Raw genomic sequence first — 15,764 nt, forward strand, 5'->3', positions numbered from 1 at the left:
AAAGGAAAAAAAATACAAGGATCGAAACGCGGACTTTTAAAGTATGGACGTTGTATAATAGGTGCCAATAACAGAGTGCTGGAACTTTGTAATTCGTAAAATGTATTCCGATTTATTAAATTTCATGTATGCCTAAATATGAGCTCTTTACACGTTACGCCATATATATAATATATGTATGTATATATATATTATATGACACACACACACACACCACACACATATATACATACATATATATGTATGTATGTATATCATATATTATATATGTATATATATCATATAGAGTTTGATATCGAAGAACTTGTTACATTCATTAATCGGTAGTACGAATTAAATTATCATACAATATGTAAGATAATGCAACGTAGCTATAACTAGGCACATACATGTAACAGTGAATTGCAAATAAAAAAATTATGTGTTCTGATACTATTATAAAGACAAGTTGTATATATATAATTATATACCTATATATAATTATATATATATGTACATACAATAATAATAATAATAATAATAATTATAATAATAATAATAATAATAATCACTATGATTTGTTTTATTTACAACATTGAAACTATTGTACTAACGAGTTACTTCTTTCTTTTTTTTATCTCTAAATGTCGTACTTAGTTTTTATAATAACAGAACGCCTTTGTCGCTTATCATCAGAATGTCGTTATACTGAGATACGGTAGGGCAACGAGAGAATTGTACAACGAATAATTAATTGTAAGCTTAATGTGTATACGTGTATCTGTGTGTTTCTCTGTGGGCGTGTATCCGTGTATATAGTACGTGTGTTAGTATTGTATATATGTATGTGTGGTAGCCGCAAAAAGCAATCGTATTACCGCTCTTCTATTTCCATCCAATTCTTAATTTTTTAGTTTTCGTCTTTCAAGGATTTCAAAGAAGATCCGCTAAATCTTGAAGGAGATGTGTGTACTTAAATTTATCTTACAAAAATATTTACAGGTTTCACAGTACCACCCCCCGGTGGTGGAACACAAGCTGTACACACCCCTATCCAAAAACGTTCGCACCACCTGAAAGGGTGCTCAGAGTAACTTACATTAGTATACACGTTTATTACAAAATATCGGCTAAAGTATATATAAAGGAATACCAAATGCCAAAAATATCCTTGTTTCATATGTGTGTGTGTTTTTTCCCATATCGCTTTTCTTTTTTTTTTAGTGTATAAGCTGCAGCCAAACAAACGCAATATAAACGAGGGTCGAGTTGGAAGTGTTTCCTTATTCGCGTTTTATACTTTGTTCACCAATGAGATCCATAATATACGCACCCAGAAATTTCTGTAAAATCCTTTTTACAGTGAAAGTACGTAAATACGACGACTCGATTTTATTTTGTTTCTTCCTTCACGCCTTATTCTCTAATCACAGATCTCTAAATTCTTTTAATACATTGAAAAAACGCTTAAAAGTTTCTGAATAAAACAGTTTATCAGAACGGTATAATGTGGCTTCGCAAGCGCGCTAAAACTTCCCGTTATTGATCGTTGCTTCCTGTTCAAGTTTTTACTTCCGGTTTGCAACTAAAAGACCGCCAAAGTATAGGCAAAATGATAACACGGAGCAATTTTCGTGAACACTCTTTGAGGAACTACAGCATTTCTATCTACTTTGTTAGTCCAAGATAACATTATCGTCTCTTTACATTCAAAGTCTAAATCGTACAACTGTTCCATATTAAAAAATAACTTTCTGCCTCCGCCCGTTACAATTCTTCGGTAACTTAGCACCTCAAAGAGTTCCGATTTCCTTTTTATATATTACACATATATGTCAAAATACTTATCTTCCAATATTGTAAGCGTTATAAATTAATTTGTCGTCTCCTTATTATGTTTTGGTTTTGAACGTTTGATTAGACAATTACTTGTACAATGTTCTTTTTGTAACGTTTGTGTGTATTTGTTTGGAGAAATTTGGATAGCTGTTACCAAAAGACACGAGAAAAAGTTTTTCACGGCTTAAAGATTCAGCAACAGTTTAGCGTGCTTAGGGAAAGTTGTTCCTTTTCAAATCCAAAAAGTATTTCGTTGTGTACTTTCCGTTTATAATTTAACCGTGCGTTTTAAGATCTACGAAATATACAAGCGCCAAACGAACGATTCGTTTTACATCGAGGAACGATCAAGACAACCTTGAAACCTACTCCCGATAAGAAGTACAATTAATTAATTAACGCGGAGAGTATGTACACACGACGAGTACGCGAGAATTTAGATACGAAACTTTGTACATTAATTTTAATTACACTGCTGTGTACACTGGGCGAATGTCCTCTATCGAATGTATCATTTACATTCTCTTTCCTTCGAGTAAAATTCCCGTTCACCGGACTAAAGAAAAAAAAAAAAAAAATTATACCGCTAGAACACAATAAATAATCGAACTTCGCTGTACTTACAATATTTAAAAATAAAGAGTCGACAAAGACAAATCAAAAAAAAGAAAAAAAAAAATACGACTTACTTTTGCACTTGACTTTTCATTCCTTCTTCTTTTTTTTTTAAGAAAAAAAAAAAAAAAAAATAATAATAACCTATTACGATTCACCTGTCGTACTTAGTTATTGCAGTTTTATCATTTACGAGTTTTAATTCAATATTACTTTCTCCCTTAATACAGTATCCACCTATCGTCTCTTGCAAAGTTTTGTACTTGTGAATGAATGTTAAGTTACAGGACTCGTACGGATCGTCAAATAAAAAATATATCATCGCACCACCGATCGGGAGAAACAAAAGGAACGAAAACGAAGCAGAGAAATTTGGAAAATTTCAAATAACAAGAAACAAGCCTTTTGAAAAGGTGTCAGACTTATCAAATCGCGGGAACGTTCAGTCTAGGGCCTCGGAAGAAACTTCGCACTATACAATTTACCCTAAACAGGCCTGTGTGCTCTTCCATGGAATCGATGATCATCATCACGATGGAATCGAAAAAGCAAATTTTTGCGCCGACGAGGAACTCGTCACTGTGCGGTGATTACTCAGCTTGAAAATTATAAAATTCTATGGAGACAGAGAGAAAGAGAAAGAGAAAAAGAGAGAGAAAGAGATAGAAATAGATAGATAGATAGACAGATAGCTAGAGAGAGAGAGAGAGAGAGAGAGTTCTGGCCACGATACTGTTTTCTCTTATTCTTTTTTTTCCTTTTCTTTTTTTTTTTTAACAAAATTAAAGCAGAGTGCAATGCATAGCACAGTGTGTCTCAGTTCCCATCTGTTTTTTTTCGCAAATTGATTCTTAACTAAGATTACATACAATAGTTCTGTATCGTTATATTATGCATATATGCAAATGATATTTACAGAAAAATCGAATAATGCAGATGTGCATGTTGTGTGTCGAGATTATATATATGTATATATATATGTGTATATATATATATATATATACATATGCATACATATATATATATACATATATGCATCCAAGTCGATAAGTATCACGATTATCAGCTCGGATTAATTCCAACTTTGTTATAGTTTCATCAAAAATTGGACTAATGCTATGTATAAACATTGTTAGGGCACCGTTTTACCGCTATAAAAAGTGTACGCCGATACACTTTTTGGCCATTACGTTCAGATGCCGATACAGTTTTCTTTGTTGTTCTCTCAGACACGGTTATTACCTAAAGTGCACAAACGCTATCGGTAGTACCTCTTACTTTTCATCAATATTTAACTATCACGTTTAGGCCACGCGAATTCCATCGAGTGCGTCTCCGAAACCATCAGAAGTGTGTTCTTTTTTTTTTTGTGTTGCATAACGTTTCTACAAGCGAACGGTTAGCACCTGGGGATCATCAACGATCTCTTCTTCTTCGTTCACCGTATCGTTTATAATCTAAATACCCTTTACATACGCAAACGCAAACGACGCAAGGTAGAAGAGATCGCGGATTTGTTTTTGTTCCGTTCAAAATATCATCTCCCCCTTCCTCCCAGGGGAGGGCAACTTAAAAAATTTAATCTAATGGAATTAAACACGAGTTGCGAGTATGTATCCAACAATGACAGTCGGGTCGATTGCTCGCAACATCCGCAGCTAAAAATTCTTTTAACAGCGCTACCTTTTATGTGGGTTAAGACCTAGGCGCTGGATGATTGTAAAACGGCTTCTGCGACTGGCCAGACGCAGGATACATTTGATTCCCCGGTGGCGGCGGTGTCACCGAGGAGAACTTGGAGATCGACACCGCGGTGGTAGACGGCGGAATGAACTGAGGTGGATAGGGGTTCGAGCCCGGCGGTGCTTGCGATGCCTGAGGCACTAAGAATTGTTGGGTCTGCTTAGCGGTGGACGCTGGTGGCGCGGTATTTGGGTATATCGGCTGTGAAGTGTTCTGTGGAACTGTGAAGTTTGGATATTGAACAGGACAAGGCTTCGTCTGGAACTGAGAATAATGAATGGACGCGGATCCAGGAGGAGGAATATACGGTTGGGGAGGTAACTGAGGTAGCGGGTATGTTGGCGGAGTGTTTGAGACGGAGGGATGAGGAGGAGACGTCTTGCGTGCTTTCAGTATTGCCTCTGCTGTTAGACCTGCAATTGTTCAAAGTTAGAGAACCAGGTAATGTAAAAAGTAGCTGAGTATTACGTTTAGGAAATAGAACGATAACGAAAGAATAGATGGGCGGTAAGCTTACCGTGTTTACGAGCTCTTTCTTCCTCGTCGTCGCTGAGAAACAATCCAAACTCTCGTTTCAATCTCTCTGTGAGATTCTCTCGTTGACGTTCGACCAGAGTTGGAGCCGCAGACCAGCCGATTGTACCTTCCTCACCACCTGAATGCGTGAAACGTTGTGGTCAGATCATCCCAACTATGTGTATTCAAGTTTATAAATTCCTGTTTCAATCAAACTTGGTGAAAGATAATGATTATTACCTTTTTTGTCCTCGCTTTCCGCATTTGTGAAGAGCGGTAACGCGGTGAGACCCGGCAAATCGAGGGAAAGGGATATTTTAGAACCTTCTTCGTCAGAACTAAGCGACGATGTTCCGCTGCTCGCGCTATCGGATCTACCTCTCGCTCCTTCTTTGTCTCCTGTAGATGCATCATTCGAGGGCTCGGGTTCCGGAGGTGTACCGGATGATTGTTGTTTGCGTTTACGGTATTCGGATATGGATAGCTAGAATGAAACGGTACACGGTGAATCGACTATTAAAAACCTACCTTCGATAAAAGACCTCGATAATTGTAATTGAAGCTTTGCCGATTCTAACCTTTCGCTTAACTGGAGCAATTGCTTCAGGTTTAAATGCAGGTGCCGGCATGTTGTTTGGGACTACGGTTCTGGGGTCCTTCAATCGCTTAATTTCCTTGGGTGGAACTTCTTCCTCTTTGATAGGAACGTCTTCGATAGGAACCTCTTGCGGAACAGTCCTCAGAACAGAGTCTTGGATATCTACACTCTGCTCCGAAGTCTCTGATTTTGGTTCTGTGTACGAGGTGCTATTTTCGTCCGTGATTTCTTCTTTTGCTTCCTCGGGTGTCAGGTCGTCTAGTTTGGCCTCTAGTAATTCTCTTAATGCCGTTGAAAGCATCGATTTTTGTTCACCATTTTTAGATTCATCGGTTGACTCTATGTCTATAGTGGATTCGATAATGGCCGCTTCGAAATTTAATTGGCTTTTGGAGATGTTCGTCACTTCTGTTTTCTTACGAATACGTTCGCTCAATGGTGGAATGGAATGAAATATCTTTGGTGGTTCCGCAATTGATTCTGTGTCCATATTTGACGAGGCTGACTCGAATATGGATTCCTCCGATGAAGCGACAAATACGGATGGTTGTTCCGTTTTGTGGGATTCTTGACTCTGTTCAACCTCTTTATCCTCCAGGACATCATCCGGTTCGGGTTTACTTTCAAACTCCTTGAACAATCTCTCTTCATGATTTATGTTGAAGGACTTAAACGATGGCTCGTACTTTATGTCGTCCATTTCCTTATCCTCAGATTCTGAATCCTCCTTTGAACTTTCCATCAAACCTTCTATTCCATCCATGCTTTTGTCCTTCTCCGAACTGGTGTCTATCTTTTCCTTGTAATCGTTCCCATCATCTCCGGTGATCTTCTTCATTTGCGCCTCGACGTCGAACTCGTCGATCGACATGTTGTCGTCAGATTTTACGTCACACTTTGCATTATCGGACTTTCCCTCATCGTCGGATTTGTCATTCTCCATATCAGCTATGCTACCTCCAAACTCGAGTCTCATTTCTGCTACCCGTTGTTTTAAGATCGCATCGGATTCCATGGCAGCGATAGGAGAACTGAGATCTTCCATTTCCGTATCCCCTTCGTTCTGATCGATTATCTCGACTGTACCTTTCTCGATCTCTAACAACTCCTCCTTTATACTATACTCTTTCTTGATTTTGTCTCTCTGATGATCAATCATATCACTTTCGACAGATCGTAACTCTTCCTTGATAAAGGGCTTCGAATCCAGATGCATAGACGAATCACAATCCATTTCATTCTTCGATTCTTCTTTCACTTCAACGTTCTCGTCCTCTTTCACAAATGGAGTATCAATTTGCGTAATTTCCGTTGGCTCCTCCTTCTTTAGACTTTTCATATGAAAATCCTGAGGGATATTAATGGGAAACTTCTGCCTTAAATTTTCGTCCGGATTTACACGTTCGTGCGAATTGACTTCCTGTTTTACAGATTCTGTCTCCAAATTCCTTTCGTCGTTTTGTTCAATCAGCGGCGATTGTAAGTGTTCAATGAAATCATCCTGAAAAAGAAGGCAATTAAAAAACTAGATTTAAAATTTTCCATCAGAAATAATGCAAAAGGGAATGAAAATAGAACTTACGTCTGCAGGACACACAGATCTATTGCTCGAAATAGATTCGGGGAGTAACATAGTTGGTGTTGTAGGTGGAGTGTAATTATCCGACGATAAGCTTTCTCTGGCTATTCTCCTTTTCTTCGGTGGAGCTACCATTTCACTGGGTGGTGGACTTTCCGGTCTACTGTTTGGCGAATCACACTCCTCGGAAATAGCTTGCCGTAACCACCTTTTTTTGGCAGAACCCGTGGAGACGGGGCATACCGTGTTTCCAGCGATCACTTGCTTACGTTGAGGTGGTGAATCGCATATCCCAGAAACTGAATTGGCCGCCTGCACTAGGGTAGCTAGACTCTTTGCCGCGTAGCTTTGCGTCAAGAATTCTGCTGAGGAGTCTGTGGGCAACGAAAAATCCGACGGCCTACAGAGTGGGTTTATCGAATTCGATAGAGGTGTTGATGGCAAGGCTGGCAATGGAGACACCTGAGGTACGTTAGCCTGAGGTGGATCCGGCGATTCTTTTAACCACTCGTTCATAAGAACCTTTTTAGTCTTGGGAAATTTGAATCCAGGTGCTAGTGGGCCAACTGCCGCTGCGACAAGTAAACAGGCCGATGATAGTGGAGTGGATGGCGTGGAACTCTGGGAACTACTGCTCGCTCCACTGTCACAGGTTGGACTCTTTACTGGCGTGGGTTGCTGTAATGGAGGAGAACTAGGTCCTGGTGCGTTGGAATTTGCTAGAGCCAATAACAAGCCAGCAGCTGTTGGAATTCCTTGATGACCAGATCCTGTATTCACATTTTCGCTTGTATTTTTGGTCGAGGTGTGCAAATGAGAAGAATACGGCACATCCCGAGTCTGCGAATGATTTTGGCCCAACAATGGTGGTGACTGCATCGAGTTGCTTTCTTCTCCAGATGACACATCGGAGTCCGCAGAATTCAACCTTGTTCTTCGACTACTACCCTGCGATTGAGAACTACTCGTGGTTCTAGTTCTACCTTTTCTCCTTTTCCGCCTTAACGGTCTATCGGAATTCTGTTGCTTCTGTTTCGACTGCATTGTAACGCTCGGAGTGTCCTCGTTATCGCTATGTGTACTGCCGGATTCCTTCCTTTGAGCATTCCGTGCCTGGACCTCTTGTTTTCGCTGCTCTGCCTTTTCGAGTCTCTCAAAGGCTTTCATGATAGCTTCCATTTTCCTCTCTTCTCTGGTCATCTTCTTTTTGTCTTTCTTACTTTCAGATACTGGCGGTTGACTTAAGGTCGGTGACGTTTGCGGTTGCTGAACAGTGGTCGTCGGTATCTCCTCCTTCGGTGTTTGACGGGTTGTGTTTGTAACGGTAGTTGTAACTGTTCTCCTGGGTGGCGCGGAGGATACCGCCGATACTGTTGTTGCTGGTGGCGTAGGTGGTGCGACGCTGGTGCTAGGGATTACAGGCGTGGGTTCGCTGTCCTCGCAAATTGTATTTCGTCTACCCCTCCGTCTCCTTTCTCGACCACTGCATAGAAAGAAAAAAAAAACCAATGATTATATTTTTTATAGAAAAAACTAAGGCGTTGCATCGACAACATACTTTAAGAAACTTACTCGGCACTATCAGCTAACGATCCATTACTTCCTCTTCTACTTAACTGATTCACAGACGCTATTTGACACTCCCTTGGATTATTACACGCGCAAAAGGTGGGCATCATGGGACCATTGGGATTAGGCGACAATAATAAGTCATGTTGCTCGTGCCTGATTGTAATTTCCGCGTTTTTCTCAACTGCAGTTGTGGTCACGATATACAAATGTAACGTTCCTTTCTCTATGCAGTGTTTCACTTCCGCGTTAGGTTTACAACAACGCCGCACGAATCTAGCGTCATTTCCATATGTTCTGGTATCTACACACACTTCTGTACCATCGCGTGGCAACCGATAGAAGAAAACGAAGGGTCCTGGCCTCTGAGTATGCTGTCTTCCTTGAGGATGCGATGGTCGATGTTGCGTGCTCAGCATGTACTTTCCCCTTAGTTCAACAACCGGTGTATTCGGTGGAAGATACATCGTTGCTACTAGAAACTATGGTAAAATATAACGGCGATATATTATTATGTATGTTAGAAAGGAACTGCTCACCGTACAGAATGGTTATACTTACCCTAACGTTATTACTGTGCACGTTAAGCCTACACTTTCCACTGGCAATGACGCTCATGTTGCTTTGCCTTAGGTCACTGTGCGTGCCGTTGACTTTAATGGATGATATCCTAGCTCTCAATTCTGGGCTATAGTGATTCGTCACTGCTTCTTCGTAACGTTCTATCCACTGTCTGAGTGGTGCCACGTTAGAGCTCCAAGTGTCTTGTGTCTCTTCTTCCTTGTCCTCGAGACTCATTCGTCGTTTTACCTTGCGCTTACCTGGACCTCGTTTCGTGGCTTCTTTTTTACGAACCGCGCTCGATTGTCTTGGATGAGAATCTCTCCTCTGCCTTTTTGCGACGTTGTTATTGTTATTGTTATTATTATTCAGGCGTCTTACTTGTGGCGGCGGGTCGGACTTTCGTCGCGAAACTTGATGTTGTTGCAATGTTCGTTTTTTTGGACCCGTATTTACACCAACGTCTGTGTCAGCTGAACTAGTGGACGAGGTGTCGGATGACGTGTCCGAATTTAACAATTCCTCTCGCTTGCGCATCTGCAACGCGCGCGCTCTTTGCCTGTCTACACGTCGCGGCCGACAGATTTCGCAGAGGTACTCATCAGGAATGTTTGAACGATCTATGCCCATACAGTCAACGTGTTGCCAAACCCTAAAATCAAATATTTAGATGATTTGCAACGAAGACGTTGAGGAAAGTTTAATTTTAGGTGAAAGAATTGCTAATAACACTTACAGACAACGGTCACAACAAATCATGTACCCATCATCATGTTCAAAATCACTACAAGAAATATATTTTTTTTAAAATAATTTGTCAAAAATTTTAAGAATCAAAGATATTAAAATAACAATAAATGCTTACCATATACATCTAGTAACACTGTCTTCGTCATCTCCCTCTCCTTCAGGAGCAGTTTCAGTTTCTTCGCCTTCTGGTTCGGCTTCTCTACCTGCTTCGCTACTTATAGCGCTAGCTGCATCATCCTCCACAGTAGCGCCGGTTACAACTACAATAAAAACAAAGTTACAACAAAACCGTGAACGCATCTTGCATCTTGGTGTACTTGAAAAATGAAATTAACGTTCGATATCGCAACTCTTACCTTGTCCGTAGATATAAGGGTGTTGAGAAGTTGCAGTCGAACTTCCAGCACCGTTAATGGGCTGTTGTTTCGGATGAGGTGGTGGTGACGGAGGTGGAGGTGTTCGCGGTGGCGGTGCACCGTAATTGTGATCTTGTAAGACAAACTGAAGACACTGTAGTAAATAACGAATGAATTAGAGAAAAAAGTAAATACGAATCGAAAATGCAACAATGCACACAGTATGCAAGCAACTGTAGGATACCAGCAAAATGTGTTACCTCGTAAGGAAGGGGCATTCTTCTAATCGGAGATTTAGGAGCAGTTTGTTGATGTTCATCTTCTTTCGGTATGCGCAACTCGGGTTCGATTCTAGAAACATTACGCTTCAATTACTCGATTATTAACAAACTCGTAACCAATGTTTCTCGTTAAAATGGAACAACACGGTCGGAAATCAATTCAATTCGTTCCCGAGTAATTTGCGTTTGATTCCATTCGGTGCTCTAATGTCGCACTATACACACGTATAAATGAGAAAATCGAGAGAAAATGTACAAGTTTCCTACATATTTGTAGGGGTTACAGCGACTAAAAATAAAAATATACACTATTTATAAAAATACATATTGTACGAGGAAATAAACAACACTAACTTGTTTTCAATATCCTTGCGTGGTTCTGCGCTGGTCACGGGCAGTAGCGTTTTTATTTGTCCACACTGTTGTCTAACTTGTTGCGGAAATTGGGACGACATGATAAGCTGCTTTTGTTGTATCGTTTGCTGTTGCACCTTAATGGGTTGATTCTTATGCATTAAGATGTTGGGCGCAACAGTCTGTTGGGGGAGCAACGTTTTGATGCTCGACTTTTGCGCGACTGCGGTATTCGGTACTTGACTCTTCACCGCGCTCACGTTTGCGTTTAAGGAGGTCTTCAGACCAACCACTTTCTGCTGATGATTCCTCTGTGCGGATTTTTGCGGTGGTATCGTTTTAATGCATCCAGGCTGTTTCTGTGTGTTCTGGGGCCCTATCACGTTCTGTTGTTGCTGTATAATCTTAACCGGTTGGGAGTTAGCGTTTCTGTTCAGCGACTGTTGCATAGCGTTCTGAGAGTTTGTAGTTTTAACGGTGTTGGCGATTTTCTGGGGAACGCTTTTCAGGCCCGCCTGCTGCAAGCTTTGCACCTGGCTCTTTGGTACACCCACTCTCATGACCATTTGCTGTTGCTGCACCTTAGAATTTACCATCTGGGTACGTTGATTGTTCGACATCGTCGCAATAGCCGTAACTTTTTGATGCACGTTTCCAATATTGTGACTCCTCTGCGTCTGTTGGTTCGCGTTCGTTTGTTGCTGCTGTTGCTGCTGCTTGTTACTCATATGTTGCTGCGACTGTTGCTGCTGCGGCTGAGACGACGAGTTTTGAACGTGTAATTGCTGTGACTGGGGCTGCGATATCGTTTGCTGTTTACTCACGGTGAGCAGGTTGGAGTTCTGCTGCGTTTTGGCGATATTGGGTACACTGTTGCTCTTGCAGACGTTCGTTATGGATTGTACTCTACTGGAATTGACCGTGGCCACGGTCTGGGACTTTTGCAAAGCCACGGCGGACTGGGACCTCTGATGCTGCGACGACTGTACCTGCTGTACATGCTTATGATGAACCTGCGGCGGTTGTTGCTGGCCCTGTACCTGTCCAAGCACTTGTGCTTTCTGTATACCAGCTACAGAATTGCAAGGCTTCTGAATGTTGTTCACCGTGGTTGTCAACTGTTGCCTGGAAACGGTTAGATTCTTCTGCGACTGGCCTTGCAACTTCTGCATAACCTGCTGCTGATTACCGACGATTTGTTGTTGGTGTTGCGTTTTATGATTCGGATGGCCACCCAGTATCTGCGACGGTATCTTTTGATTATTGTAAACCTGTGTGGTCACCTTTTGCGTACCCGCGGCGTTCAATTGTGCTTTCTGGATCGTCGAGTTCCCCTGTTGGACTCTCTGTACGTTCGCGTTGTTCATCACCTGGTTAACAGCAAACTGCGTCGCCTGGACACCGGAACTCGACAGAACCTGACCCTTCTGTACAGTCTGTATCCTCGGTACGGAGTTCCTCTGAACGGTGACACCCTGGCCTACGTTCGTCGCGCCCTTGACTTTCTGCATGTTGACGGTTTGCGACTGCCCGACGAGATTCTGAGCTTTCGCGTGTATCCTCTGAATGTTGGGCATCGAGGTGGCGGTACCGATCGCCTTCATCGCGCTACCGGTAACAAGTTGCTGCGACGGGACCGATTGAACCTTCTGATGTAGATTTACCTGCAAACCGGACACTACGGTCGCCTGTTGCTTGTTCTCGCAGCCGACCACTTGACTTCTATTGTGATGTTTGCTCTGCGCGGGCGGTACATGTTGCAGAGGGTAGAGATGCGTCACACCGTTACCCGGTGACGACAACGACTGAGAGTTCACCGGTATATGGGTCACGTGAGGGGAGGCGTTCAGTGTCAATGGAGCCTGATGGCTCGACGATGGCAATTTCTGTGAGATCACACGGGTGGTTAACACTTGAGTGGTGTTCGTTTGGGAGCCAGCGATCTTTTGAACTTCTCTGGTGGTTTTGGTCATCGGGTACGTAACGCTCACCGATTTTACCGTGGAGAACGAGATAACGTGACCGGTTGGAATCTCCGACGTCCCCTCCAGACACTGAATGATCTGCGATTTTCCAGCATCCTCGCTACCGGCGACCGTATGCAACGAATCCGGGTTCAACAACAACGAGGACGGTTGGTTGTTCCCAGCATTCTTCTTCTCCAAAGGCGTTTCCACCGTGCCTAACTGCAAAACGAAGCTCATGGTGGTTTCAGCGGTCTGCGGGTAGCTGTCGACGCATTTCGTCGCGGCGGCATCGTTGTTCTCGTTAGCATTGCTACGTTCGGCTGGGGACACCAGGGGAGGTGGGCCAGGCCCTGGGGACAATTGCTCCCCACCCCCTCCTGTTCCACCCCCCGATAACTTGATCACCGACGGGGTCGACGTTTTGGAGGCCTTTCGATCACGCCAACTGGAAACTCGAGCGAGTTAGGATCGAATGGCTATCCTCGCTCGGCAGCTTGACGGTGTACCGCACTTCGATTCCGTTATTTGAGGATCCTGAACCATAGGCTGGAAAATGCCACAAGATCGATTAATCGCGTGCTCGATCATTTTCTTAAGGGAAAGAAAAAAAAAAGAATCGTTCAACCCGATTGGTATGCGTATACAGAGTGATCCAAAAGTAATAGTTTTAGGGATAACGATCATTGGAGATATTTTTCTTTTACTTCGTTTTCAAATTTTCATCCGATTGTATCACTTTTGGATTACCCTATCCGGTAATTTCTTTCAAAGTATCACTGGCTCGGGACCGAGCTGACACAACGAGAGAAAGGTGTGTATATATATGTATATATATGAAATTTTATTAGTCTCGTTCGAATAATACTCTTTCACTGGCGAACAGAGTTCAGTAGACACCCAAGGCAGATGTCGCTGCCTAATTACCGCCACTTTAAGCGTATCGCGTAATTTTGTTCAATTTTCAAAGTTATTTACATTGAAAATCGTTCCAGATTGAAGCATATTTTTTTTTTTTTTTTTTTTTTTTTTTTTGAGAAAATATTTTTACATTTCGAATACGATGAATCGACGTTACTAATTAATCGAAAATGTACATCCAGGTCCAATGTCTCTACAACTGTCACTCGAATGGAAACGATTCTTAGATATCAGCGATTCGGTTTGCGTAACAGGTTTAAGATGAATGGTAAGATTATTGTCTCATGTTTTCTATTTACATTATTAAGTATAAGTAAATATGCAAAAACGAAGACCAAATTTAGTATTAAAATTATTTTACTCGCGATTCATCGTATATTATCTTGTTATTGGATAAAAGAATTTAAGTGGCAGTTAGAGGGACATCTACCTTATGAGGATTTTTGTTGATTTTGGCGTTTCAATTCTCATATGTACCTGCACTCCAACAACGAGAACGTGTCCGAGCCGACGCACAGTGTTTCGTCATCCAATGGACAAAAATAACAAATCTGAAGTCTATGAATCACAGATTCTTCTATTTAACGCGTTGATAAATAAGCGTAGTTTTCAATACTATTCGTTCGATACTTTCAAACTATTTTTCATTTATTTCCGTTCAATTGCTAAAAAAAATCTTTCGAATAAAATCTAATCGGTATTTAGCTAGCGATAAATTGCGATTATAGAAATCGTCAAGAAACTTTTTATTCGATAAAAGAGTACCTCGAGTTCTTTGAACAAAACTGTTTACTTTTTTTTTCATACATCGATACATCGTTGTATTCTCTTTCAAAAAGTATTAGATCGTTCGGGTTGAAAAATGATTAGTTATTAAATTCGCGGAACACTGTGCGACGTACACCCACGAGCGTGTGAATTTACCTTCTCTCCTAAATAGGCTAACAGTGTATTGTATTTGTTTTTTGTGCCATTTTGTAAACAAGGTATATTTACATCTCTTCTAATATTTCGTTTATGTAAAATTAGCGGTTTCAACAATCGTGATTGCATTCGTGAACTATTAATGGGACTTTTTGAAGCATAAGAAGTGCCCACCTGGACCAGAGATATGGGAACGCGTGGAGAAGAAATGGCGTACGATAAATTTAATTGTACGGAGAGAAACTCAATAAAGGTACGTATCGGTAGTGCTTTAAGAAAAATATTTATTAATAATACACTTTCAACTTGGTAATGTAAAATGCTGCATTCTTCTGATATCTCCTTCGAAACAATCGTTTATACGCAGGTCTCTTGTTTTATTTACTCACGGATCACCATAATATCGGGGTTCGTTTCCTTCCATCTTTAATCTTCTATTCGAACATGTCGTGTAATCTTTACATTTTCCATTTTCATCGTTACAGCAAATGATGCGCGACAGACCATTCAATTTTTCTGTTACGCCGATCATTGATTTTTTAGTTAGAATTTTTTTGCAGAAATCGTGGAAACAGTTTTCACCGCCACTTATGCGATTTACGCACGAAACGATACGTAAATCCGGATTTGTCAGCTTCGTACATATCGTCCGTAGATTTGTTACAATTTGTAGATTGCATTTGAATTAACTACCGCTACAAATGGATCACCATGTGTTCTTCTGTTTATAAATTCTCTATTCAAATATACACAGTCGTATATTTAAAATAGACAGATACTAAATATTACATAGGTATTAATTATTAAGTATCCATAGCCGGTGTAAAATAACCGTTAGATATACCTACACAAGCTCGACGAACCTTCAGGTGACAAGGGTGTCACCACGCGTTCGTAAAAGCTTAACCCTTTGCGCTCGAGAGGGCGATACACTTTGTTTGTGCTAGATTTCGTAATCTCCAATTGATAAGAGCGCAGTATTGGCTCGGGTATAGGTTCCTTAGCTCTTTACGTTCTTTGTTGGAAAGTGTGAAACATCACACCTTAAAACGAATATAAGATATTTAATGTCAAATTGCTCCGGAACTATGGTTCTGACAACGTCTCCGACGTTAGTTCAGATCTGACGATCGTGGCGAAAGTAATTATACTTTCGAAATTTAGAAGTCCTGAAAAAATGGTTTTCGGATGTGAAATTAGCTCAAATGGAGATGA

At 41.2% G+C, this 15,764-nt stretch overlaps 1 protein-coding gene across 6 annotated transcripts in view; it reads right to left on the bottom strand.

Annotated features, from left to right (window-relative positions):
* Upset (SET domain-containing protein upSET) overlaps positions 1–15,764 on the bottom strand; it is a 33,450-nt gene that overhangs the window by 283 nt on the left and 17,403 nt on the right. For 2 of the 6 annotated variants that reach the window (XM_076324488.1, XM_076324486.1), the window contains 12 exons: positions 10,741–13,253; positions 10,366–10,456; positions 10,106–10,259; positions 9,865–10,009; positions 9,736–9,783; positions 9,000–9,651; positions 8,442–8,920; positions 6,873–8,352; positions 5,271–6,791; positions 4,933–5,176; positions 4,694–4,831; positions 114–4,589 (listed from right to left, as the gene is read on the bottom strand). In XM_076324488.1, the coding sequence (XP_076180603.1) occupies positions 4,129–4,589; positions 4,694–4,831; positions 4,933–5,176; positions 5,271–6,791; positions 6,873–8,352; positions 8,442–8,920; positions 9,000–9,651; positions 9,736–9,783; positions 9,865–10,009; positions 10,106–10,259; positions 10,366–10,456; positions 10,741–12,944 (7,617 nt within the window). In that variant the 5' untranslated portion in view covers positions 12,945–13,253 and the 3' untranslated portion in view covers positions 114–4,128. Of the gene's footprint in view, positions 1–112; positions 4,590–4,693; positions 4,868–4,932; positions 5,177–5,270; positions 6,792–6,872; positions 8,353–8,441; positions 8,921–8,999; positions 9,652–9,735; positions 9,784–9,864; positions 10,010–10,105; positions 10,260–10,365; positions 10,457–10,740; positions 13,254–15,764 lie in introns of those variants that run through there. The other 4 variants (XM_076324491.1, XM_076324490.1, XM_076324489.1 and 1 more) reach the window with 4 other exon arrangements.

The sequence above is a fragment of the Ptiloglossa arizonensis genome, chromosome 12, assembly GCF_051014685.1.
Source record: "Ptiloglossa arizonensis isolate GNS036 chromosome 12, iyPtiAriz1_principal, whole genome shotgun sequence".
Taxonomy (NCBI): domain Eukaryota; kingdom Metazoa; phylum Arthropoda; class Insecta; order Hymenoptera; family Colletidae; genus Ptiloglossa; species Ptiloglossa arizonensis.